The sequence below is a fragment of the Nannospalax galili genome, unplaced genomic scaffold (genome assembly GCF_000622305.1).
Source record: "Nannospalax galili isolate Female #2095 unplaced genomic scaffold, S.galili_v1.0 scaffold443, whole genome shotgun sequence".
NCBI lineage: Eukaryota > Metazoa > Chordata > Mammalia > Rodentia > Spalacidae > Nannospalax > Nannospalax galili.
In genome coordinates this window covers 4,871,268-4,898,790 of record NW_008352479.1, presented here as the reverse complement: position 1 = coordinate 4,898,790, position 27,523 = coordinate 4,871,268, and the positions used below count along the sequence as shown (strand labels likewise).

General features: G+C 45.6%; 1 protein-coding gene across 2 annotated transcripts; it reads right to left on the bottom strand.

The window, feature by feature from the left end:
* Positions 1 to 345: 345 nt before the first annotated feature.
* Positions 346 to 27,516, bottom strand: Exosc7 (exosome component 7). 2 transcript variants are annotated; one of them, XM_008849507.3, is made up of 8 exons: positions 27,384 to 27,457; positions 21,245 to 21,346; positions 20,900 to 20,994; positions 16,066 to 16,231; positions 9,756 to 9,826; positions 6,757 to 6,880; positions 5,369 to 5,524; positions 346 to 579 (listed from the first exon to the last, which is right to left on the bottom strand). In XM_008849507.3, the coding sequence occupies exons 1-8, from the start codon at positions 27,438 to 27,440 to the stop codon at positions 475 to 477; spliced, it is 876 nt and encodes a 291-aa protein (XP_008847729.1). In that variant the 5' UTR covers positions 27,441 to 27,457; the 3' UTR covers positions 346 to 474. The 2 variants fall into 2 exon arrangements, with proteins under 2 accessions (XP_008847729.1, XP_008847730.1); XM_008849508.3 differs by lacking the exon at positions 20,900 to 20,994 and having other exon boundaries at positions 27,384 to 27,516.
* Between the last annotated feature and the right edge of the window lie 7 nt (positions 27,517 to 27,523).

Below are 27,523 nucleotides of genomic sequence, written 5' to 3'. Positions count from 1 at the left end.
GCACCAAGTGCACAAGGGAAGTGAACTATGATCCTTATTTTGAAACCTTTATGGAGGAAAAAGGAGTTCACAAAATACCACAAGCCATTTCCTTTAAATCACTTCCTACAAAGTATTTGTTTTAGAGACAGGATCTTGCTAAATAGACTCAAACTTGAAACTCTCTAGTGCAAGGATGGCAGGGATGTACCCTCACCCAGCTTCTGCAAGGTCTTTAATTCAGTGTTTGCTCTCATCGTCTTGTACACGGGAGATGGGTGGCTTCCTGGGGAGGACCATAACCTCTGACTGCTAAACCAGATAGTCATGGCACATAACTGAAGATGTTAGCAATAACAAACCAGATCAGAAAATAGACTTTATTTTTACATGTATAAATGTTGACTTAAATTTGTAAGAATTAAGAAAAATATATACAAACCAGTTTCAATGGAAAAGTGAAAAATTAAATGGCCAGCACAAGTCAACAACTGATCATCCCAGGAACCCGACTTTCAACCTCTTAGGCCCCAGACTCTCTTCCTTGTGCAGAAGGCTCTGCAAGGACACATGGAGTACCTTGCCCACTCGCTTGCTACTCTGTAGAATGAAAGGACAGGAGAGAGGTCACACAAGTTGCTAAGGCACAGTAATGGGAAGCCCCAACCTGCCTGCCCGCTTGCTCAAGACCCACACATCTATCTACCCCATAAGACTTTCTAAACAGTTTTTCATTTTGTGGCTCTGGGGATGGAACCCAGAGCCCACCCATGTTGGTCAAACATTCTACCACCAAGCTACACCCTAGTCTTTAGAGGACTTTTTTTTTTTTTTTTTGAGACTGGGTCTCCCTAGAGCCCCAGCTGGCCTCGAACTCAATGTAGACCAGTGTGGCTCAACTCACAGAATCTGCCTGTCACTGCCTCCCAAGAGCTGAGATTAAATGTGTGTGCTATCACACCTGGTCTAGAGGCTATTTGTTTGTTTATTTATTTATTTATTTATTTATTATTTTATGTGTATGAGTGTTTTGCCTGCATGCATGTATGCAAATATGTGCATGCAAATACTCATGGAGTCCAGAAAAGGACATTGGATCCCCTGGAACTGGAATTATGGACGGTTGTTAGCCATCATGTCGGTACTGCGAACTGAACCCGAGTCCTCTGAGAGAGGAGCCAGTGCTCTTAATCTCTTAGCCAACTTGCCAGCCTTTTAAAATCCATCTGTCCGTCCTTCCTTCCTTCCTTCCTTCCTTCCTTCCTTCCTTCCTTCCTTCCTTCCTTCCTTCCCTCCCTCCCTTCCTTCTCTTTCTTTCCTGTCTGTCTGTCTTTTTGAGTGAGACAGGGTCTCTCTGTAGCCCCAGCTGGCCTGGAACTTACTGTGTAGATCAGACTGACCTCGAACTCCCAGTGATCTACCTGCCTCTGCCTCCCAAGTGCTGGGATTAGAAGTGTGTGCAACCAGGCTGGAGAGATGGCTCAGCAGTTAAGAACACTGGCTGCTCTTGCAGAAGACCCAGGTTCGAATCCCAGCACCCACATGGCAGCCAACAACTGTCTGTAACTCCAGTTCCAGGGGATCCAACAGCCTCTTCTGTCCTCCATGGGTACTGCATGACACGGGTGCAGTTATCTACATGCAGGCAATACACACATATAAAAATAAATTAGGGGCTGGAGAGATGGCTCAGTGGTTAAGAACACTGGTTGTTCTTGCAGAAGACCTGGGTTCAAATCCCAGCACCTACATGGCAGCTAACAACTGTCCCTAACTCCGGTTCCAGGGGATCTGAGAGCCTCTTCTGTCCTCTACAGGCATTGCACGACACAGGTGCACTTACTTACATGCAGGCATAACACTCATATACATCAAATAAAAATAATAAACAAAATTTTAAAATATTTTATTTATGCCGGGTGTTGTGGCACACGCCTTTAATCCCAGCACTCAGGAGGCAGAGGCAGGCGGGTCGCTGTGAGTTCAAGGCCAGCTGGGACTACAGGGAGACCCTGTCTCAAAAAAAACAAAAAAACAAAAAAAAAATTTATTATTTTTATTTTATGTGCATAAGTGTATTGCCTGCATGTATGTGAATGTACCCATGGCGTACAATGCCACGGAGGTCAGAAGAGGGCTTTAGATTCCCCTGGAACCGGAGTTAAGGATGGTTCGTAGCTGCCATGTGGGTGCTGGGAATCGAACCCAGGTCCTCTGCAAGAGCAGTCAGTGCTCTTAACTGCTGAGCCATTTGTTACTGGCTTGGGTCTCAGTGTCAGAAGGACACCTAGATGACAACCCCAGGTGAGTTATAACCTGCTAGTCTGCTATGGTGCAACTGAAAAAATCTTATGAAAAAAATAATCCCAGATTGGAGCTCAGATTCCAAGCACACAGTAACTGTGGGGTGGATATACTCACTCATCTGCAATCCCAGTGCTCAGGAAGCCCCAGAAAGGAGAGCCTGAGAGCAAGCTAGTCAGCTAGACTAGTCAGATTGGTAAGCTCTGAGTTCAATGCCCAAGTCTATCAAATGGGGAGCCTGATTATGCATATAAATGAAGGTGGGCGAGAAGATGAGGAGAGGTGAGCACAAGGACAGCAGGATTGGAGAATGTTTTAATACCTCTGAAGCTGGACTTCTTTTTGAAGGACAGAAGAGAGGCCACAGTATGCAGAACCAGCCAGAAGCTCTCAGGTCACCACAGGGGCATTCAGGACCACTGTATCCCAGTAGGAGATGAACAGCCCTGTGGCTCCTTGAACAGTTTACCGACCACCCTACCCACACCTGGAAGCCCAGGCTCAAGGGCAAGGTAGTATACCTGCTCAGCTTACTGATCAAGCTCATTTTCCAGCTACTGAAGCCCTGGCTTAAGGTCAAGGCAGTACACCTGCTGAGGATCCTGGGGGCACAGCTCCAGCTTCCCTGAGCTGTGAACCCACAGGTGAGTTTTTAAGCCTCTACATGCCTCTGGTTCTCTATCTCAAAAAATGTAAACAACTGCTGAGGAATATGCAAAGCATTAAGAACAGTTTGTGGCACACAGAGAGCAATAAATCTTTGCTACTATTTGCTTTTTGTTGTTTAGAACCTGAGATTTTCATTCCCTGGAATGGGGCTGCAGAGATGGCTCAGCAGTTAGGAGCAATGGCTGCTCTTGCAGAGGGTCCAGGTTTGGTTCCCAGCCCTCACACAGTAACTAACAACTATCCATAACTCCAGTTCCAGAGGCTCTGACACCCTCTTCTGGCCTCTTCAGGCATTGCATGCACATGGCACATTTACATACACGTAGGCAAAACACTCACACACAAAATAAAAAATTTTTAAAAAGGGGGAATCTTATTAGAAAAAAATTCCCATGGTGAGCCCCTTCCAAGAGAAGGTGTGAGCTCAACTCTTGTTTAAGAGTTCTTTGGTGGGGCTCCTATTGCATTCTAACTGCTCTAGGGAAACCCAGTCTGCTTAATGAAGTTCAGAGAATAAGATTAATGGGCATAGTACACTGATGATGTATCAGGGGCTGACATACTGTCACCTCTGCCCCTCATACCCCTCTTGAGTAGCCTAGACAGCCATCTTTCTCATCTTTCAGGAGAGACACCTGCATCCATAAACCAGGATGCAAAACCTGGGAGACCTAGCTTCTTAGCCCGTGACTAGGTCCATGCACACTGCCCATTATGTCCTTTTATTTTTTCTTTGTTGGGGGGTTTGGGGTTTTCACAGTGTTAGAAACCAAACCCAGGACATAGCTAAACAAGCATTCTACCACTTAGCCACATACTAGCCTGTTTTGTTTGTCCGTGTATACACATACTCCTGTGTGCACTTGTTTGCAGTGCATGTGCCTACCAAGGCCAGAGGTCAATGTCAGGTATGTTCCTCTGTTGCTCTTCACCTTAATTTTTGAGACAGGGTCTCTTACTGACCCTAGAGCTCACTGACTGGTTAGAACAGCTGGGCAATGAGCCCCAAGGATCCTCCTGTCTGTCCCCTTGTATTAGAATTATAGGTGTGCACTATTATGCCAGCTCTTGTTTTGTTTTGTTTTTTTGTCTTTTTGAGACAGGGTCTCCCTGTAGTGGGGCTGGCCTGGAACTCATTATATAGACCAGGCTGGCCTTGAACTCACAGACATCTGCCTGCCTCTGCCTCCCAAGTGCTGGGATTAAAGGCATGCGCCACCACACCCGGCCCTTTTCTTTTTTTAAAGGTAAGGTCTCACACATAGTCCTTGCTGCCTGGAACTCACTATGTAGACCAGGCTGGCCTCAAACTCAGAGAGCTTTACCTGTCTCTGCTTCCTGAATGCTAGGATATGCTCACCTTTTTATGTGAATGCTGGGGATCTGAACTCAGGTCCTCATGCTTGTTCAGCAAGCACACTCTACTCACTGAGCCACCTTTCTAGTCTCATGTTCTGACAGCTCATGGCAATTCAACCAGCAAGTTAAGGTGGGTATGGTGATCTGAATGAGAAATGTCCCTCATAGGCTCACAGATTTGAACAACTTTGTTCCCAGTTGGTGGCACTGTTCCAGAAGTCATAGAATCTTTACGCTTGCCCTGTTAGACCAAGTATGCTACTGGGGTGGGCTTTGAGAGTTCATAGCTCTACTTCTAGTTCTTTCTAAACCCTTGAAGATGTGAGCTCTCAGTTTTGGGCTCCTGCCGCCATTCCTGCAGCTTGCTACCATCCTCTCCATGATGACTTTTATCCCTCTAGAACTGTAGGCCCAAATAAACTTTCTTCTGTAAGTTGCTTTGGTCATGGTGCTTATCACAGCAACAAAAAAGTAACTAATACAGTGGATATGGGGGAAGAAAGAAGAGCAGGCCAAGGAGGACCCTGCCTGGAGGGGGTTCAGGCCCTTAGAGAAACAGATGTGTGGGGTAAAAGGAGCAGCTGAGAAGTGCCCCACTGCTGCCAAGGTTCAGGGGCCTGAGGATACAGCCTAAACCCCATCCTCACTACCCTGCTAGTATCCTCGGAAATACTTCCAGACTGTAAAAAACCTAGGAGTGGTCACCCTTCAGTGCTAGCCCCACCTTTTCTCTCCTTAGAAGGGACAGGAATTCAATTCCCTCATCTTATAATGGAGCTACAACTGTCTCTTTACATGGTCAAAGCCCACTACTCTTAGAGCAAAATGTAGCCACTTGGAATCAGAGAAGGAGAGGGGCTTGCTGAGAGTAAACAGGGTCACTGGTGAGGACTGACCCTCAGATTAAGAGTTTCACCTACCACCTAGCCCACCCACTACTCCCTGCTCCAAGTGTGTGGTCCAGGGTATGAATGAGGACACATGGGTGCTAAGGGGGTGACAAGCAGCAAGTTTTCCCAGCCAGACCCCAGCTCTTGCCATAAGACCACAGCCTTACCTCCATCATCTCAAAGATGCTCTCAGGGTCTAGGCTGCCCTTCCCTACTTTCCTCATGCATGTCACGACTCCCTTGCTGGTCACCGACACTAGCAAGCTGGCCAGGGAGCAGGCCTCTTCCTGAAGTGTGGCATCTACCACATGCCGGCAGCCAATCTGCAAGGTCAGGATTGCTCAGAACACATGTGAACAATGTGCCTCAGAATCCAGATCCACCCCCAAAGCCTGAAAATGCAGGCAAAGGCTATATACACATGGCCCATCCAGATCTCTTTTAAATTCTGCTCATCTGGAAAATGCTGGAAGGAATGTTCAACATTGCTATCATGGGCTACTTTGTGTAAGGGGCATAGCCCATCAAGACAGAGGCTACCAGGCTTTCCAACAGGGGTCACAGGAAAGAAATGCACAAGTGAGCCCACATGACATCTACCCCAACAGTGATCAGAAGGACCACACTCAGGGACCAGCAAGATGAGCCCAAGACTGGGGGCGCAACCCTAAAACCCTATGCACATTTTCCCACATTCCCAGTTCACAAGGTAATTTCAGTAGAATTAAAGCTGACACATTTTAGGTTTATTTCGTTTTGGTTTGTTTTTTTTTGGTCTTTTTGAGACAGGGTCTCCCTGTAGTGGGGCTGGCCTGGAACTCACTATGTAGACCAGGCTGGCCTTGAACAAGAGATCCACCTCCCTCTGCCTCCCAAGTGCTAGGACTAAAGGCATGCACCACCATGTCCTACTCCTGATTTTGGTTTAGAGACAAGGTCTTCTTCTGTAACCCCTGCTGGCCAGGTACTTCATATATAGGCCAGCCTGGTCCCAAACTTGTGGCAGCCTTCCTGCCTCTGCCCACTGAGTGCTAGGATTACAAGCGTAAGCCACCACAACTGGCTCAACTTCATTTTCACATAACAATTCCTGCAGAATTAGCCATAATCCCAGCCAACACAGGCCTGAGGCCATGCTAGTTACATACTAGCATCCCAGATCGTCAGGCCACAAGCCTCTGGGTTCAGAGGAAACTACACCTGACATACGACACCTGGGATCCCCCAAGCCCAGGGAACAGTACTTGAGACCCTAGGAGTACTCAACTACCCTAGACCCCAGAGCTGAGGGAGTTAAAGGAAGTATGAGCACAGGCCCATGCAGTAGAATGCAGGGCCTGCAGAGGGTGCCTGACAGCCTGCTCTCGAGCTCCTGCTCTATCACATCAGCTGATTAGAAGGAAAAAAGAGCTACATAGTGGTTTCTGATGTAACTGAATTATTATATTTGGGTTAAAGCTACTTCTATATGGTTTATACAACTCTGAACAGGCTAGGGTTAGAAAGGGCCCATCTCCCCAGGAAAAGACAAAAACTTTAAGAGACAAGCTCACACCTTGCACAGAGTGACGATGCAGGGGACATTCTCCACACTCAGTCGGATGCAGTCATAAGGGTCATCAGATAGTTCAATGTCCTTTGATCCCTCTTCATCCTCCAGAACACGAACCTTTGGTATTCTGGAAAGAGGCATAATTAAAATTTCCATCTACCAGGAAAAGGAAAAATAACCTCTTTTCCCTAAAGTTGAGAGGAGCTGAAATTTCTGTCTTATAAGTAGGTGTTTCAGGGGCTGGAGAGATAGCTCAGTGATTAGCACTGGCTGAAATTCCCAGCACCCACATGGTGGCTAACAACCATCTGTAACTTCAGTTCCAGGGGATATGGTACCCTCTTCTGACCTCCTTGGGCATTCATTGCACAGCACAGGTGCACTGACATACATGCAGGCAATAAACTCATGTACATAAAAATAATAAATAAAATATTAAAAAAAACAAGTAGGTGTTTCACAATGTCTGTGTTGTTTCCATCCTCATCCTCACCACCTTTCAAAAGCAGGGGCTGGAGATGGGCAGGGTGATATATACTTTAATCCCAGCACTTGGGAGGCAGAGGCCAGCCTGGGGTACAAAATAAATTCCAGGCCAGCAGGGGCTATGGGGAAACCCTAGCTATTAAAAAAAGCAAGCCATAGTTGGAATTTCCCTGTTAGGGACCCAGGGTGTAAATACTAAATAACATCCTATATGAAAAGGGCAGTAGGCAGTTTGAATTTGGGTTGGTATGTCAAAAAATTAACAAGTGTGCCCACACACAGCTTTTAATTTCCTAACTCTCTGGCCCCAATATGGCTGGGCAGAGAGGGCCAGGGAAGATCCTCAATGGTATCTTCTTTTCTAGAGGACCCTGATTACAAAGGTTTCTATATCCAAGGGATACCCCAGTGTTTCATGGAGACCCTGCTCCTTGCTGCCTGGAGGTGAGATTAATGGCTGTGTCATGATAGTTATGGCTGGGTTTCATATGCTGATATCCATTTGCCCAGGACTCCCTCGGGACAAATCAGTTTCCCAACTCTCTGGCACCAGTGGGAACCAGTCAGCAGAGGGGATTCATCTCTGAGGCTCAAGATACATCTGATGGCAACTTTCTTTCCTTCTGTGACAAAGCCCAGGAGTTGGCTGTGGTTGGCAAGCTCTGGCATGACAGCTCCCATCATGGTGGAGGGCCAGGCACACCTCTCAGATGGTCCTAGCAAGGAGTGGTACTGCTGGGTGGAAAGCACTAGAGCCTCGAATCTCATTAATATTCTATCCTGCAAGTTCTCATCTAAATTCCACTTTGCTTGTTTTGTAGTCTACATTTACAACAGAAAAGGCCCACAATCCATAGATATGTTAAATGATCCATAATAGGAACACTGGAGACTAAATGTAGTAGCCACTGGAAATCTACATATTTCCAGACATACTAAATACAAGAATTACCAAAAGTTTAAAGAACAAACAAACATCTAATAACCATCTAAACTGTACTTAGTATTTTCCTTGTTAACAAGCCTCTGAATATGCTGCTGTGTGAATTTAAATTCCCAATGTTGGGAGACTCAGGTTGTCCAACATGTCACCAAAACCACCTTACCTTTTCTTTGACAGGGTCTCTTACTGGAACCTGAAGCTTGCTGATTCTGCTAGACTGGCTGGTCAGCGAGCCCAGGGATCCTCCTGTCTCTACCTCCCCAATGCTAGGATTATAGGCATATGCCACCACTCTTGGCTTTTTCTAAGTGGGTTCTAGGGATTGAACTCAGGTTCTCAAGCACTTTACCAACTGAGCTATCTCCTTAACCTCAATTAAAAGTTTCTAAACATTTTACTTTATGTGAATGAGTGTTTTGCCTGCATGTATGTTAAGTGCACCATGTGTGTACAATGCCCAAGAAAGCCGGAAAAGGGCACTGGATTCCCTTGAACCCGAGTTAAGGATGGTTGTTAGCAATCATAAACCCAGGTCCTCGGCAAGAGCAGTCAGTGAGCCATCTCTCCAGCCCTCAATTATCAGCTTTTAGTTCTCATCCCCAGGATCCCTTATGGAATGAACACACCACCCTCACATTTACTGAAATACTATAAACTCTTCTCACAGGTTCTATAAACAAGAGTCAAAGAAATTTCAACACAAAGCCTATGTGGTCACTGCCTGTCTCTGACAGGAAACCATAACAGGGGAACCATTAACCTCTGTTCTTTTTTTTTTTAATACATTTTTTTTTTAAACTTTAAATAATTTTTTATTTATTTATTGTATGTGTATATTGCCTGCATGTAGGTAAGTGCACCTGTGTCGTGCAATGCCCATGGAGGTCAGAAGAGGCTGTCGGATCCCCTGGGGCTGGAGTTACAGACAGTTGTTAGCTGCCATGGGGGTGCTGGGATTCGAACCTGGGTCTTCTGCAAGAACAACCAGTGAAACCACTGTTCTTAATCAAAACCAAGTCGCCTCTTTAGAACATTCATGCCCAGAACCAAGGACTATCCGAATGCCTATTGTGTGCCAGGTGCTGTGGGTGGAGCTGGAAGATGAGAAAGTGAAAGGCAACTCCCAGAGTCTACCCTATCACAGAGCAGATAGCCTGAAGTTGGTGTGTGCTTTTTTGCCTCTCTGATTTTTTTTTTTTTTTTTTTTGGCTTTTTGAGACAGGGTCTCCCTGTAGCCCCAGCTGTCCTGGAATTCACTATGTAAACCAGGCTGGCCTTGAACTCACAAAGATCCGCCTGCCTCTGCCTCCCGACTGCTGGGACTAAAGGCATGCACCACCACACCCAGCCTCCTCTCTGATTTTTTAATACTATTTACTTGGTATATGCTCACTGATGGATGAGATACGCTCACACACATATCTACTTAATTTTAACTTGCAAAAATCTCTTCTCGAGCCCAACATTAAATACAACCATTTTCAACACTAAAACCTTTCGATAGCAAAATTTTTGTTGGTGCTCCATTGTAAGCTCTACACAGATCCACCAGGCTATCTTTATGAAGACTTACCTTGTGTTGAAGAGAGCAGCCTTCACAGCAATGGAAATAGCATCAAACAAATTTCCACCACATTCCAGCAGCTAAGAGAGATAGGCATGGAGGGGGAAAGAAAAAGCAAGTGTTATTTATAGGTTATTATCTCAGCTAAAAGGCAGATTCCCAAGTGATGCTGAATGTGGATTTAGAAAATAAAGACAAGAGCCAGGTATGGTGGTTCTTGCCTCAGAGGCAGGAGGATCATCATGGGCTCACGGCCAGTTTGGAGTTCTAGGCCAGCCACAGAGTAAGACCCTGTCTCAAAAAACTGCAAGTCATCAAGCTGGAGAGCCGGCTCAGCAGTCAAAGAGCACTGGCTACTCTTGCAGAAGACCGGGGTTTGGTTCCCAGCACCCACCACCTGTAACTCCAGTTTCAGGGGAACCAACCCCCTCTTCTGACTTCCTTGGGCATTGTACAATACTGGTGCATTTGCACACATGCAGGCAATATACTTATATATATAAAATAAAAATAATTAAAAAAAATTTTTTTGAGACAGGGCCTCCCTGTAGCCCCAGCTGACGTGGAACTCACTATGTAGACCAGACTGGCCTTGAACTCAGAGAGATCCACCTGCTTCTGCCTCCCAAGTGCTGGGATTAAAGGTGTGCACTACTATGCCCAGCAAAAAAAAATTAAGTCAATTAATTGATTAAAATTAAAATAAGAAGATGGAGCTGCCCTCCTTGGCTAGCTGCATGCTTTGTCATCTAACTGACAGTTATTCTCCCTAATTAAAATGCTGCCACATTGTGGCCATGGTCACATAGGCACACATGCAAGGTCCCCACTTGCTTGCTGCAGTGACAAGGCTCTCACAGGCACCTGGACTAGCACCAAAGCAAGGACTGACTTAGCTTTGCCCTATATGACTCCCAATTGCACTATAAGCCTCGTTCCAGCCTTTGCTATTAGATGCCTGGCCTCACATGAGCAGGGAAAGGGAGCCATGGGTGCTACATGTATTGGAGGGGCACCTCTCGTGATTATCAAGGCACATATCCAGTTTCAGACTTGCACTATTGTGCATTTTACATTGATTAGAAAAGCCAGGACCTACCACACAATCTTTTTTGCCCATAGGCAAGTGTGTGGACTACACTACTGTGGGTTCCCCCAGCAAGCGAGGTCAGAGAAACATCACATAGCAAGCTGTGCCTTCATCTCCGAGAAGCCTTAGCCTGAGGTTCTGAAAGTCAACCAGGCTCCATAAGGAGAGAGGTCTCTGATTGCTCTCTCTGGTTTTGATGGACATGATATTATGTCCTTACATTTTTGTGTATCCATCTTCTTCCAGAAAGCACCTTTAACATCCAGCTGTACAGAACACTGCTGACTACATACTTAAAACCCAAACAAGTGATGGAGCACACCAGCACTTGAGAAGCAGAGGCAAGTGGATCACTGTGAATTGAAGGCCAGCCTGTTCTATACAATGAGTTCCAGGACAGCCAGGGCCACATAGTGAGACCCTGTCTCAAAAATACACCTCCCAAAACAAAACACTCCAAATGAACATTAAAGGGGAAATATAATTCTGGAGTTATAAACCTGATTCTATTCTCTCCCATTTGAGAGCAAAACAACAAGCATACATCTCCACAAGGTCAGCTCTTCCTGCACTAAACTTGGGTGAATTCTGAAGGGCTACCCTGAGATTGAACCCATATTTCTTCCTGACAATGCAGTACATCAGCCTCCAACCACTCAGAGAAACCCTGTTATTTACTATTTTCCTGTTGTATTCATTCATGGATATTTATGTGGAATCCAAAAAGATCCAGGAGCAGTGAGGTCCCAGGTAATTATCTATGTCCTAATCAGAAAACAATGTGCTCAGTCAAATCCTATTGTGTTAGACAAACACCTCTCTACAGGAAAAAAAACCTACACTGATAACAGACTTCCAAAAGTCTTCTAATTTTTTTGCAGCAATAAGAGAACATAAAGACCATTTATTGCTTATTTCGGAAACATTCATTATTGAATGTTACTGAAAACATGAAGTATGAGAAATAGGTTTTCAATGGATCTACTAGCCAGAGGAGAGAAATCAACCTGCTATGTTAGTTTTCTCCAGGTCTTCAGCCACAGGGTGTGAAGCATGGATCTCAGATCCTGCTATACACAAATCCCAGCTTCAGAATGTGCCACAGAATTCCAAAAGTGACTCGGTCATTCTAAAGCATTTCCACCACTGCTTATGAGTGCCAGGATATCTAAGGATTTTCCCAACAAATCTACTGGGAAAGGAAAAGTACCTGAAAGAAGGAATGAATTTTATATGCTCCACAAGTTAACCCACTGGGCTTTCAATCTTCAAAGCAACTCTATTGAACCCTGGCCTGGAAGAGCAGCCAGTGCTCTTACCTCCGAGCCATCTTTCCAGTTCCAACACTGCCTTTTCTTAAACTAATTTTTCCTCTAACAGAAAGTTCCTTTGGAAATCCTTTCATATGACACACACACTTCTAAGATTTCTCCACAGGAAGGGTACTCAGTCAAGTGTCAGAGCAGGGAACCAACATCACAAACTGCAAGGGTCTAGAATCGAAGAAAAAGAAGTATAATTCCTGCTCCCCACTTAGTTCATTAATGTGGTGTGAGATCTGGCAAATGGTGCAATAGTTTACTCATTAGACCAGAGTAGAAAGAAAACAAATTTATTTAGTACAGTGCAAAGAGCAGTGGGCACAGCAGTAACAGAAAAACCATCAGTCAAAGTCATAATGTTTCTGTAATCTGCCTCCCTTTCCTTTGGACTGTGAGCTCCAGAAGGCTGGGGCTGTGTAATTTTCTTCATTTCTTTATTCCTAGAGCCCTAGGGAAGGGCTGCTATGATGCAGGCTGGAAGAAATGTAGGCCTGATGCCAGCCTCCCAAACTCAAGTGAGTCAGACCCAAAGATTATACCCAGAGTGCCTCATTACACACTTCATTCAGATCCAGTGTAAATCACTAACACCCATGCAGATATCCTCTTTACTACATCCCTGCAGAATCCTGCTTATTAAAATGCCCCAGCCTGGGTTTCTACCTATAGCTCACTGGCTTGACAACCAGGCCAGCTCATTTCTCCTGTGCTGTGTGTTCAGACGGAGGTCACTCAGCAGGGCTCTGGACCACTCTGCCTGGATCGAACACTACATTACCTACCTCACCAAGCTATTAGAGGTTGAACTTTCATGTCTGGAAAGCTTTGGGGAGGGTATCTAGCTGGGTGCTTTCCTGTGAGCCTTACTCTGAGGATACAGGCTGCACATGCTCTATCTTCATTGCTGATAGTCGGGTTCCTCATTCTGGCTGTGTATCAGTTGACTGCAGCTTACTGAAAATGCAGGGTGAAGCCCTTCAGTCTGTTTTACTGCAGTGTACAGGTGACCATGATCATCACCTTCTACAGTCTCAGAGTTCCTGCCACAATGCTGCATAGATGAGCTCCTGGCTACAAAGGATACTGGAGAGTACCTCTTTAACTCTCACATTTCCTGGGAACCTCAATTTGGTACTCTACCCCAAAAGATAACAAATGAATGTGAGCATACTTGAGAATCAACATATCAAAGTTCTGAAACCAAGCATACCACCTCCATTGCACACAGTAGAGATTGGGAAGGATGCATGACCTTGGGTAAATGAGATATTCTAGAACCAGAGATGAAAAGACAGAATGGTCTGTAAAGGTAAGGATGTAGCTAAGCTTATGCTTCCCCAATTGAAGCTACAGAAATCATTTTGAATAAAATTATGGGTGGGGTCTGACTTCAAGACACAGGACACAATTCCAGAGAAAAGGGTTCCAGGAACAGTTCCATCAGCACAGTGACAGAGAACAGACAGGTCCAAGAGATATCTGGAGGAACAAGTGTCCTGAGGGTCCACTCTTAAAATCTAAATTTAAGAGTTAGGCTTTTCATATTATGATGTTGGTGTAGTAACACTGCTGTGACTGGTGAACCACATGAGGCAGGATGGTAGCTGGCTCCCAGCACACAGCTCTTGCCACTGTCCCACACTGTACCCCATTATGGCTAGATGTAAACTTTGACTGGGGGGCAGTTGAGATAGGGTCTCACTATGTAGCCTCAGCTGGCCTGGATCTTACAGAGGTCTACATGCCTCTGCCTCCCAAGTGCTGGGATTAAAGGCCTGGACCACCATGCCCAGCTGTTAACTTTAACTAACTTTCAGTATTAATCTGATCACCAAGACATGAAAGCAAGGGAACAAAATGCTAATATAAACCCCAAGTGTCTGTGGAGGGCCCTGCCTTCCTGCCCAGGTATAGAGGAATGAGCACATGCCATTGCAGATCTGTCCATGCAGACAGCTCATGGTGTACACACAGCGGGGCTCTTCTCACGATGTTCCCTGCAGCAGGTCATGCAACCCTCACTCTGCCATTTGCTGGCTGTGTCCTGTGCACTTTGCTTGCTTCTTTAGCTAAGCATACCATAAGTCTCTATCGGGTGACCCTGGGGCCAAAATGTGATCCAGTCCTTAACCTTCACATTCCTAATCAGGTATACACAGACCAGCCTCCTCCCTCTGCAGGCAAGCCCAGCTTAGCAAGAACCTTTTGCTGAACATACTAATAGAACTGAGCAGTGGGAAGGAGGACAGTGAATGAGACCCTTGGCATCCAGAGCAACAACCTGTACAGGCCCAGGACAAGCAGGATAAACCTTCTCCAAAGGAACACTCATTCCCATCTTAGTCACAGAGCTGGGGACCAGGCAGAACTGGAGGAGAAGACATATTTGGTCACCAACAACCCCCACTCCCTAGAAGGGTTTCTTGGAGCACAACATATTCTGTGGGGAGAGGCTTCTTTCAGGAGGCATCTTCCAAAGCACACTGCTTAGAAATATACCAAGTAACAGATGTGTTACCACACAGAAAACCTGCTCCCTCGGGATTTCCCTTCACTATTCTCTCAGATATGCAGGCTCAGGACCTCCTCTACACAACTAGCAAAAGGGTCTGCAATGAGCCTCTACTGTTTCCTTCCCAAGTCCAAGGCCTCTGACCACGTGTTGGTTTTCATGGCCACTCCCAGGATCAATTGCAAGACAGCCCTAAGAGTCCAATCTCCCTAACAAGGCCACCTGTCCAAAACAGAATCTTAAGAGTCACCTTAGTCTGCATTAAGAACTAAAACCATTAAAAAAACAAAACAAAACAAAAAAACCAACCATGAAAAGAGCAGCAAGATGGCTCAGTGGGTAAGGTCTGACAACCTTAGTATAAGACCTGAGTACAAACTCTAGGTCCAAAAAGGTAGAAGAAAACAGGCTTCTGAGAGTTGTCCTCTGACCTCTGCATATGCACTGTGTGTACAGGATGGGCACCCGAAGTCACACACACATACACACAAAATAAATAAATAATTTTTTTTTTTGGTGTTTTTGAGACAGGGCCTCCCTGTAGCCCCAGCTGTCCTGGAACTCACTATGTAGACCAGGCTGGCCTTGAACTCAGAGATCTGCCTGCCTCTGCCTCCCAAGTGCTGGGATTAAAGGCGTGCACCACCACGCCCGGCCAATAGATAAATAAATTTTTAACAAAATCTATGAAGAACAAAGAAAAGTGAAGTTTCCATAACCCCAGCACTTGGGAGGCAGTGGCAGACAGATCTCTGTGAGATTGAGGCCAGCCTGGTCTACATACCAAGTTCCAGGCCAGCTGGGGCTACCAGATGACACTGTCTCAAAGAAAAAAACACTCATCATTATCCTACATGTAAAGTGCCAACTTGCTAAGCTCTACCCATCAGTGTCTGGTAACACCCAGAGGGTCCTTGTTTTTTTAATTCCCTGATGACTTCTGTGGATAATTTTAGGTGCATTTATACTAAGACTACAGTTTTATTATAGAATGGTGGGCTGGAGAGATGGCTCAGCAGTTAAGAGCACTAGCTACTCTTGGAGCAGTGCTGGGTTTGGTTCCCAGCAACCACATGGCGGCTAACAACTGTCTGTAACTCCAGTTCCAGGATGTCCTCTTCTGGCCTCTGTAGGCACAAGCATACACATGGCACACTTACACACATGTAGGCACATACATTAAAAAAAATTATAGAATGGCATTTTGTGTATGTTCCTTATGAATGTGTTGTATTTATTTTGTAAATAAAAGATTATTATAGGGGATCATCTGTTCCCAAGTAACCCTGGTGGCTGAAAGCATCCACCTGAAGAGGGAAGAGCAGAGAGAGGAAAGTAGACCCATGAGTCTCCAACCAGGGCAGTGTGAAGCTGGGGGGGTGCGAGGTGACTCACCAGCACATCCACGTAGAGGATCCAGCAGTGCTCCCGAGGACTGATGCAGAGGGATCGAAGGTCAACACTGCTCTTGTTGTTAAATATCCGGTAGAGGGTGTTGGCAATCTCTGTGCCAAGTTCATCACCTCCTCGCCCTTCAAATTCTGGGGTAGCATTGGCTGAACTACACAAAAGGGCAACAGAAAAGCTGAGTGAGTCTATGTAGGTGCAGGCAGCAGAGGGACTGGGGTATGTGGGAAGAGCCAGTTGCCATAAGGAAAATTACAAAGGGCCAAGAGTCTAGCTCAGTATCAGAGAGCTGGCCTAGAAAAGAAAAGTTAAGTCGCTGAAAGGAGCAAAGGACAGCATCAGCCACCTTGGGGGTTTCTGGGGATGTGCAACGATGCAGTCTAGCACCATGCCCTGCACTTGTCAGTGGGTGTGATAGGGCCTTCAAGCACAAGACAGCAATGGTAGTATGAACCTAGCTGGTTTAATGAACTCTCTTATCTTCAGAGTATAATAAACACTCTTCTCTGGCTGGCCTAGAAAGCTGGGAGGCTAGGAGTCTGTGCTGTCTAACTTAGAGGAGGGCCCTCACTCTCCACACCAGCCCTGGCTTTCAATGCAGCATCAGTACCATACCCTTCTGGAACAATGTAGAAGACGTACGTGATAGTAGGACAAGGGCCAGAAACTTCAGGTTACCACTGTACCAAGAACAAGGAAAATGAATAAAAGCAAAAGAAACACTGCCTGCCAGTTAAGTATTAGGCTACCCTCTTTGACTTCATTTGAGATTTTTCAGAGAATGATTCCTTTTTGGCCTCTTAATACGTATGACAAGTGACTTCGACAAAGAATTAACGAGCATTCACATCTGCCACCTGAACATGAGTCAAACTGTTTTACAGGAAAATTTTGAGAGTTTGGCTTGACACAAGTCAGTCTAGTTAAGTGAGAGGTAAATAAACATTATTCATTTTACTGACTCTACAGAGCTCCTTCAGCTCAGACTCTATAAAGCCACACATAAAAGCTTCCTGAAGTTGGATACCCCAAAACCTGCAGCAGGATGGATAAAGTGGAGGAACATGGTGAGAGGGAGCAGACAGCTAGGCGGGGGTGGTGTCAGTCACTGCTGAGGGTGGGAGGAAGCTACAGACCATAGGGGAGCAGGAGCCATAGCAGTAAGGGGAGGGAAGGAGTCATGGAAAGTAATACCTACATGTTGACCACAGCTGGGCCCACCTATCTATTTAATGCTGAAAGAAATTTTACTTAGTGATACAATGTAAGAGTGAATCACAGTGTCCATTTGTTGTACAATAACTGATTCTCTAATTACTTGGTCTTCTCTTACCAATTAGACAGCAGAACTCCAATTTAAGAGCTTGTAGAAGCGTCATTATTGGCATGGGAGTAATGGTTCCCAAATTGCCCCTGCCAAACTCATCTACAGTAGTGAAAAGCATCTCTGTTACAGAGAAATGGCCAAGACCTCAGGGACCAAGCTTTTACATAGCCAGCCAAATGCCACCTGTTTCTAACTTAAACACCAAGCAGCCAACATTAAGTCCCATGTGATAAGTGACTAAAGACAGCACAGCACACAGGTCTGTGTACAAACCCAGCCAGAGATGCCTGTTCCCCACCTCTTATGTTCCTTGAACACAGTGGGCACATCTTCAGAACTTCCCATTCCCCGGGTAAAGCATTAATCTTCTACAGCCCTGGTGCTGTTCACAGCTTCCCCAGTTTAACTGCCTACACCCCTCAGCTCAGAAAACTATGCTCTGTTATCCCTTTTGATGAGATAGGGCATTTTCAGGGTGATATGGCCATAGTCTCTTTTAGGAATAAGCACGTTTAAAGTAGATACTTTACCCATTTAAAATATTCTTTTATTTCTGGACACATCATTCTTTTTAGCATAGCTCAGTCAGGCAGAGAGGAAGGTTAGAAGCTTCTACAACCATGGTCTAGTCCTATTTGCATAGTGCCTGGCTGTGGGGTGACTAGGGAGGAGGCCAGAAAGAGGAGAGGTCAATGTTCAGTGCACTAAAACAGAGTATATGCTTCAGGCAGCATCAAAAAGCCAGGGAGCCCATATTTTGGCAAAGAAGTGAGGGATAAAGAAATGAGGGCTCTACCATCACTGAAGCTCCTGACACAGGGACCCTTTGTGAAAGAGCTGAGCAGAAACAAAGACCTGGAAAGGGCCATGAAAAAAGGGCTATCCAGGGGATAAAATCCAAATGCTCTTCAGGTGCTAGCCAGGAAAGAGCATACACACAAAGGGCCCATTCACTAGGGGGCAACAAGGGAAACACTGGCATTTCCAAGAGCTGACCAAAGGCATTTTAATTTCTCTGATAGCTGGATGTTGTGGCGCACACCTTTAATCCTAGCACTCCAGAGGCAGAAGCAGAGACAAGTGGATTTCAGTGAATTCAGAACCAGCCTGGTGTACAGAGTTCCAGACCAGTCAGTTCTACATAGTAAGACACACAGCTTTACCAAAAACAAACTCTCTAGTAAAATAAAGCACTGTGATGGTTTGAATGAAAATGTCCCCCATAGGCTACAAGTATTTGGACATTTTGTCCCCAGATGATGGCACTGTTTTGGGAGGTATTAGAATGTGTGGCTATCCTGGAGAAAGCATGTCACTGGGGGTGGGCTTAGAGAATTCTTAAGCCTTGCCAGATCTCCAGTCGCTCTCTTGCTTCCTGTGCCTGCGTGATGATGTGAGAGCTTAGCTTCTGCTGCTCCTGTACCAGCCACCTCCAGCCACCAATCCTCCCTGCCATGATGGACTGTAATTCCCCTGGAACTGTAAGCTCAAATAAAGTCTTCCTTCTAAAAGTTGTTTTGGTCAATGTTTCTATCACAGCAACAGAAAAGTGACTAATACAAGCATCCTGTAAGTGAAAAACCTCACAGGCGGCTGGGACCTGAAGGACACTATGAACCCCAGAGGAGACAAGCCTATCATTTCACAGGGTAGGAAACACAATTTAAAAAGCGTTTACTCTGGGCTCTGTACCACTTCAGATGCATCAAGCCATTTCATTCTCATAGCAATCCCCGATGGAACCAATTACCTCATCTGTCTTTATTTTACTATGGTACCAGGGCTTCACAAATACAGGGCGAGTGCTTTACCACTGAGCCACATCTTCAACCTCTGATCCCATCTTACATAATGAAAGGAGTCAGAGAGGTTAGGTAACTTGTTGATGGTCATATGAACAATGCCTGGGGAGCTAAGAGTCTAACATAAGCACTCTGGCCCTCATTACCTGCAGCCTCTTCAATGTGTAACTGTAGCTCCCTGCTGTAAGATCTCAGATTAACTATATCTTTTGCTTTAATGGGTATCCTGGTCATGGGAATTATTATTAGACCATAAATGTGGGCAAAGAAAGCAGAGTAAGGAAGATCTAAATGAAAAGTTTCTGTGTTAAATACAAGAGAGAAGAGAGAGCGATGGACACAGGCTAGTAATTCTAGGCCTCTGCTCATATGTATCACAACAGATCCTTTCAGTAAACAAAACTAAATGCTTTATGTACTTAATTACCAAATTCATATCCTTTATAAAGCATGCCCCAGACCCTCTTCCTGAGCATGAAAAACAGCTCACCATCTGGATGAATGTTCAATGGAGCTTCCCAGCCCTCCACCCTGCTCCTGCCACCTGGCACATTTCTGGCTTAACTGGGTGTGATAAGGCTGAATCTAGCCAGAGTGGGATTCAGGCACTGGACCCACTGTTGCTTTCCTTGCAACCAATACAGCCAGAAATATCTATGGAGCATATGGTCAGAACAGGTCACAGCAGAGAACATGATCTAGGGTCCCTCAGGTAGGACCATCTGTGGCTGACTCCTGTGTGAGCATGTACTCATTTCTGAGTCTGCAGAAGCTTCCACACACATGGAGACAGGGATGCCTTTCAAATGTGGAGGTCTTAGGGGTACCAGATATACATCAACACGCAGCATGGGCCAGGTCAGAACCCTTACCCATTTAAGGCCAGTTGTCAACACTAGGTTCTAGAAACAAGGCAGAGACTAGGCCAGACCCAATAAAAAGCTTCAGTCCACAAAAGGGGACAGAAGTAATATTTCTGAAGCTCACCAGGAGTCAGTCCCTGTGCTGGGTGTTGCTCTCTCATCAACACGGTATTACTAGTCCCCTCTTATGAAGAAATTTAGCCACAGACCGAGGTTACACAGCTGGCCAGAGAAGTGGCTCTGGCCAGGGGCTGGCTACAGATACTACAGAGCCCTGGCTCTTCTCAGCATCCTTGCCACTTGCTTCGCTGCTACCTCAGCTTGCCAGGCTGCTTGGCTAACCTCAGGCCTACCTACCTAACAAAACATAAGTTCTCTGCAGAGAGAGAGCAGGAAGAGAAACCGGGCATTTAGACCAAACAATCCTTGTTATCTGTGCCTGGCACTTTACAAAGCACTGTGTCGTTTACCATTTCACTCAACCCACATAACGGCCATGTACTAGCCTGCCAGGGTAACAGCCTCCTTTTTCATACAGAGAAAGCAAAGTCTGGCAATTAAAACAAGGTCAGGTACCCCTAGTACCTGGCACTTAACAGAAGATTAGTAACCTCCTAGATAAATGAAGAACTAAATAAACACAAAATAAACAGGGCTTAACATGACAGGAAAAGGGTCACTTTCTGAATCTTCATCTTTTCAATTTCCTTTTTGTGGGGAGGGGCAGATATTGAATCTAGCGCTTCCCACATACTAGGCAAGTGCTCTATCACTGAGTGACTGACATCCCCAGCCCTCCTCTACCTTTTAACAATTTGCATAGTACTGACCAGTCAACAAAGAATTCCAGGTAGCCTTCATTTGGTTTCTCCAGCTTTGGTGTCCCCATCTCTGCTTTCACTCCCACCAAGATGTCCGTGTGACCCTGTAGACATATGCCAAAGTCCTTGCTCAGGAATCACCACCTTCTTCCTCCAGGCAGGAGTGGTGTTAGGGCTTAAAACATGGTGTTTTGAGGTAAGGGATCCTTTGGAGAGATGTGTTCTCTGAATATGGCTTGGGTCTGAGGTCTCCCCAGGGCCAATGTATATGCCACAAGCCAGCAGGGTCAGAAACTGACTCCCTTGGCTTACCTATCTTTCCACCTGGGCATGAATTGTGGCCTCAGAACTCACCAGTTTGACCCTGGCAGACCCACTGGTATTGGACACCACGTCAGTCTCCACTTCAACACATCTGTAGTCCTCACAGCCACGGCCATCCACACGGAGGTCTTCCTAAGGAAGTAACAACAGTCCTCAGGCTGCAGTTGTGTACCAACACCAATCATTCCCCAAACCTAGAGACTATGCAGTTCATCTCTTTTCCTCTTAGTGGACCACTTTGAATTCTGTCTTCATGACTAATAACAATACTACCAGCTTACAGAAGAGACTCAAAAAAGTTACATCCAACAGCAGGTGAGGACAAAGCCATTTGTATGTTGAGTGTGTCTGACAGCAAAGGCCATGCCCCATATGAATGAATAGAACACATGCACAAAAACAAGCAAAATGAACAAGGCAAATAAATAGAAAGAAAAGCAGCCAAGCAGCCACCTTTCTCCAAATCTGCAAGGCAGAGCTACAGGTACAACTGTCTCAACTGAGGTCTCTTTCTCCTAAACTCAGTTTATAGAATCTACTATGTAGGGCCCGAAACATTTAACCTTCTAGAACAGAGTCCACAAATGAATGCAGATGGGCCACTTGCTGCTGTGACATGATTTTAACAGCTATGATGGCTCCTTTAGGCATTCTAAAGGCTTTTCCCACACTGGCCAAGGGAAACCCCCAAACTCCCACCTTGCCCTTCACAATAAGTTTGCTAACCTCTGCTGTACATGATGGTTTCCAGGGTGATTGGCTACAAAATGCCCGTCTCTCCTGCCCATCCAATTATGTCTTCAATCGTTTACTTACAACAGCACAACTCAGACCCATTTTGCATGAAGCTATAATCAAATGTTTGCTGCTCAAAGCATGTTGGGTTGAGCCATAAGGAGCATCTTCAGGTTGGCTCTGTGCTCTTTCAACATGCCTCCAATGGTTTGGGAGCACCTCCTCATTTCTGACAACAAAAGAAGTTCCGCCTCTTGTACTTTCCCCTGCCTGGCCCCTAGTGATCAGTCTTCTCCAAGGAGAAGGACTGATTCCTGTCACTGGTGAACAGTACTTAAAAACCAGGGTTCGGGTGCTGAGTTCATTGCTACAGGGTATCACTGTGTCTAGGCCATGTCAATAAACAGAGCTAAGAAAAAAAAATACAGTAACCCATGCATATCCACACATGTACATTCAATTCTAGAGCTACATATCTATTAAGGAGCCAGGAGTTCAGAGTAACAGCTCAGTTCCCATCTAACACCCAGAATTCACTAAGAGCTTTCTCTTTTTCTTATCTGTAACTTCTCCAGCTAAATCTGTGGAGGTGGAGATGGGAAGAAAGCTGGCTCTCACTGTCTGCCATTTATGTACATATTTGTTCTTAGTATGTACGCAGTTTCAGGGTTGCTAACCCATTCTCCTGAGAGGTACACTTTCTAGTAGCGTACAGTTAGAATGTTCTGTCCCTTGCCCTTCCCTGTGGTTATAGTATTCATTAATAACACACTCATTTGTAACTGTTCATATTTCAATTTGGGTTCATTCTAATGCTGGTTACTTTTAATTATTTACTTGTGGGGGTATATGGAATGTCATTACGATTCTAAGTCAAAGCTATCAGAAAAAGTAGGTTCAAAGCAACATCCCCTGCCGGTGCCTACACTATGCTTTTTCCCAGGTCCCTTCTCTCTGCCCTTTTCTCATCCACCCTAGGTCAATGACAGACCTCTTACTGAGATCTGGTTTACCTTGTATTCTCTCTGTGCAAATGAGCAGACACATGAATATCATTTAATCCCCTTTTACTTTTTCAAGGTAATTATTTTTCAATTAAGCACTACTTGGGCTGGAGAGATGATCTGTTCAGTGGTTAAGATCAGTGGTTATGAGCGTGTAAGATACGTGCAGAAGACTTGAGTTCAATTCCCAGAACCTATGTCAGAAAGCTCAGAATTTCCTGTAACTCCAGTTCCAAGGGATCCAACACCCTGTTCTGATCTCCATGGACACCTGCACTCACAGGTGCAGACCCACAGATACATACACAATTAAAAAATAAAAATAAATTAAGCATTACTATAAAAAGTACACCGAGGTAAGACTGAGATTTGGACCCTTCTATTAAACAATTTGGCTTTCTTGAGCTAGCAATCTACTTTTGAGATTTTCTTATATGAAGGATGGCATACCATTTTACCTGTTTTTATACTTGGCTCTTAAAAAACTTAGCTATGGGCCAGGCGTGGTGGCGCACGCCTTTAATCCCAGCACTTGGGAGGCAGAGGCAGGCGGATCTCTGTGAGTTCAAGGCCAGCCTGGTCTACATAGTGAGTTCCAGGACAGCTGGGGCTATATAACAAGAAATAAATACACACATGTGTACACAATAAATTGCTCCAAGTCAGCTCATAGAAATCTTCCCCATTCTTTGTAATTACTTTTAAAAGCTTTTTGTTGTCAGAAAAAAGAATAGGGGTCTGAAGAGATGGCTCAGCAGTTAAAAGTGGTTACTGCTCTTGCCCAGGACCGGGATTCAGTTTTCAGTACTCACATCAGGCAGCTTACAACCATTTGTAACTATAGTTCCAGGGAATCCAAAGCCTTTAGCTTCTGTGTACATACCCCCCCCAACACAAATACACATCAAAAATAATTAAAAATAATGAGCTGCATCAGAATCTCAAAGGGGTTTGACATTTCCCAAAAGAGTGAGGGAAAAGAAAGACCATTGCTCTTAAATATGTGACTGTCCAAAACTATCTTCAAATTCCCTGGCTAACTGCATATGTCTCACTTTATTTTGGGAAATAAAACAGAGAAAAGCAAAACACTGCTGCATGTTCCCACCACACAGCACTAACAACAACCAAACATCTCTGCTTCAGCTCTTAACCCTCACAGCAACCTCTAAGGGGAATCAAACATTCTAACCCAGGTGCAAATGCCTGGGCAGCCATACTTCCTCCCTAGAAGCAATCCTTCTCTTATGTAAGGGAACATGTATTCAGAAAGCAACAGAATTTGGTGCCTAGGAAAATGAGCTAGTGAGAACTCTATAAAGTGACCCCTCTTTACTGGCACATCCAACTTTGTGTCTCCTCTCCTTAAATCCCACCAGACAGTGGGCATCATTTGAACTACAAGACAGATCTCTTCCCCACTGTTCCACATAGCCTGTGACTTCTCAAAGTCCCTTCACTTTTCAGGCCTCCTTCCAAGGACAAAGATGCCAGCTCTAAGAGATGGCTCTGGTCATGATGGGGCTGACTTTGAAGGCAGGTAGACCATGCAATCACAGGGTTCCAAGTACTCTTTTGAAAACGCCACCCTTTGGACAGATCTAGCCACACCTCCTTATAGACAAGTAACTGTTTCCAGACAGGGCTGCATACATGTCAGAAAACAGAGGGTCATGGGACCATGCCTTTCCAGCCTCTAATAACTCTCAGCCTCTTAGGAAAGTGAAGTGACAAGTAAGACTAATGAAAAGCTACAAATGTTCCTTCCAAAGCATGTATAATGCACATTTCCCCTCCACAGGGAAAACAACCAAAAAAAGCACTCAAAAGAACAGGAAAAAACTGGTCCACCAATCACTGCACTGAAGCAATTTTTAGAAAAAAATATTTATTATTTTTAAGTGTATGAATGTATTGCCTGCATGTATGTAAGTATACCCACGTTGTGCAATGCCTGCAGAGGTCAGAAGAGAGCACCAAAATCCTCTAGAACTGGAACTGCAGATGGTTGTTAGCCACCCTGTGGATGCTTACACTCCAGTTTTAATTATAAAAATTGAGTCAACTGTCAGAACTGGCCTGAAGTCTGACAATTTTCATTTATTTGTAGGCCTAGCGTAAAGAATGGAATGTACCTCTAGGTGGCCTTTGTCTCGTCCCTTTAAGGGTTAATCTAGCAGGGCAGGTAAGGGACCTGGAGTTCACCTTAAGATAATGTGTGCTTCCTTCCCAGAATCCCCAACCCCTACTGCAGTCCCCACAGCCCACCAAGAGGTTGGGCTGAGTCTGGTCACCTTTTCTCAGAAACGTGTAACTATTCCTCTTTTCCTCTTCTGTCTGTTCCTTTTGTATGCTGGCCAGAGCCCAGTATGCTTTTAAGCTCCCTAACTAACCCTTTGGGCTTCCTTACTAGTTTATTTTTATTTTATGTGTATGAATGTTTTGCCTGCGGTAAGTGTACCGCATGCATGCAATGCCAGTGGAAGTCAGAAGAGGGAATTGGAGGCCCTGGAACTGGAGTTACAGATGGTTCTTGGCCACCATGTGGGTACTGGAACAGAGCCCAGGTTCTCTGCCAGTCGTGCTCTTAACCACTGAACCACCTTTCCAACCCTTATGGAATATTTTAAATATTAAGATTGCCTTAATCTGGTGGCTACATCACAGGACCACTGACTGCATTTGGTCCAAGCAGACAGAGGGGTTGCCACCAGCTGAAGAACTCTGGGAACACCAGAGCAGAGATTAACAAGTCAGAACAGGATACTAGGTAGATGGCTTCCAGGTCCAACATTCTCCACCTCTTTCTCAGGTGGTCAAAAGCAGGAGTTGAAGACTAAGCACAGAAAATGTTGTATAAGTTATGGCTGCCTAGGGATTTAAGTTCTCCACTAGTAAAATAGGAAAATCAACGATTATAGCACCAGCTACCTTTGTAAAACTCTTCTCAGCCAGGTGATGATGGTGTATGCCTGTAATCTCAGCACTGAGGAGGCCTAGACAAGTGACTGGCAAGAGCTAGAGTGAGATCCATGCCAAACTGGAATAGAGACCTGATCTCAAAAACCCCAAAACAAACAAAAACCAAACCCAAACAAATACCCACTCCCCAACAAAAAGAGTTAAGAAGGGCTGAAACTCAGCTCGGTGGTAGGAGTGTTATCTAGCATTGCAAAAGGTGGTGGGTTCACATCCGAGGACCTACAAAAGAAAAACAAAACTGAACACCACTCACTCATCTCCCTCTATTGTAAGATATATGTGCATGTATGTGTGTGCACACACGTGTTTTTTCTTGAAACAGAATCTCTGTAGCTCAGGCTAGCCTTAAACTCCAGATGCTCCTGCCCCATCTCCCAAGTGCTGGGATTACAGCCCCAAGGAGGCATCACCACCCTGTGTGTGCTAGGCAAGCACTCTACCACGGGCTCTATTTGGCCGCGGTGGTTGGTAATGATGGTGTTTGTTTTATTTATATCTGTTAGGGTTCAGACATACAGCAACTCCCTCCCCAATGCAGCAGGGCCTCACAGTTTTGCAGGGTCCCTGAGAATTCAGGAACCGAGTTAATGAGCACCCTGACCATCTGCAAGACAAGATAAGCAAACTCTCTACACCTTTTGGCCCAAGACCTGATTACTGCAAACAGCCTTATAACACAGCCTGCTTCCCAGTTGATGAACTTGGAAGGCAAATAAGCCCCTGCACTCTGGATCCATTAATGTAGGAACTGTCTTGATGCAAGCTATTTCCCCCTGGTAAGTCTCACAATGTATAGACCCCTTACCCCATAACCCAGATCCTGGCTGACAGAAGGGGACGGAAGGGGGCTGTTTGACAGAGGATATTCTCTGCTGATAAACCCTGGGCTCCCTCTCTCCTGCCTAACTTAAAAAAAAAAAAAAAAAAGTTTCCACCTTCTGCACCTCCCAAAGCCCCCATATAAAGAACCCCAGTCCACAACCTGTAAGACTGACACAGCTTCTTTATCTCGAAGGAGAGTGTCCCGTGCGCTTTCCTTTGCTAATAAACTCTATCCCACGGGAGTCAAATTTGTCTGTGTCCCGGTGCTTTCTCCCAATTGACCCGATCCACCTATCAATATCTTCAGAGCGTTTTCCCCTCGGTACAAACTCTCACTGCGCAGAACCGATAGTCGTCTAACCCCGACCTGGCTTCTGGTTAGAGGACCCGGAGCGCACGCAGGCCGCATGGACATTTCTTCACTAAAAAGCAGCCCCAGAGGCCGACCGCTGCCCCCCACCGGGCTGGGAATCCCAACCACCCCGAAAGCTGTGAAGACGCAGGCGCCGCTCCACGCACGCTCGGCATCGGCTCTGCACACCCGCTAGGCGGACGCACGAAGCCTCGGTGCTCCATCTCGGCCCCGCGGCCGTCCCGCGCCTAGTCCCCGAGCCTGCCGTCGCTACCTGCACTCCATGCACAATGTACACCTTCTCCGCCTCGCTCAGCGACACAGACGCCATGCCGCCCAGCCCCACGCGCGCAACTGTACGCGTCATCAGCCTGTGCCGCCCGCCGCAGGAGCGTCATCAGCCCGCGCGGCCGC

Bases quoted from the DNA above. Each gene is read 5' to 3' on its own strand.
- Exosc7 (XM_008849507.3), bottom strand. From the start codon at position 27,440: ATGGCGTCTGTGTCGCTGAGCGAGGCGGAGAAGGTGTACATTGTGCAT. The intron at 9,827-16,065 runs GTGAGTCACCTC...TATCTCTCTTAG, and splicing joins TCCTCTACGTGGATGTGCTG to CTGCTGGAATGTGGTGGAAA. The intron at 580-5,368 runs GTAAGGCTGTGG...TTCATTCTACAG, and splicing joins GCATCTTTGAGATGATGGAG to AGTAGCAAGCGAGTGGGCAA.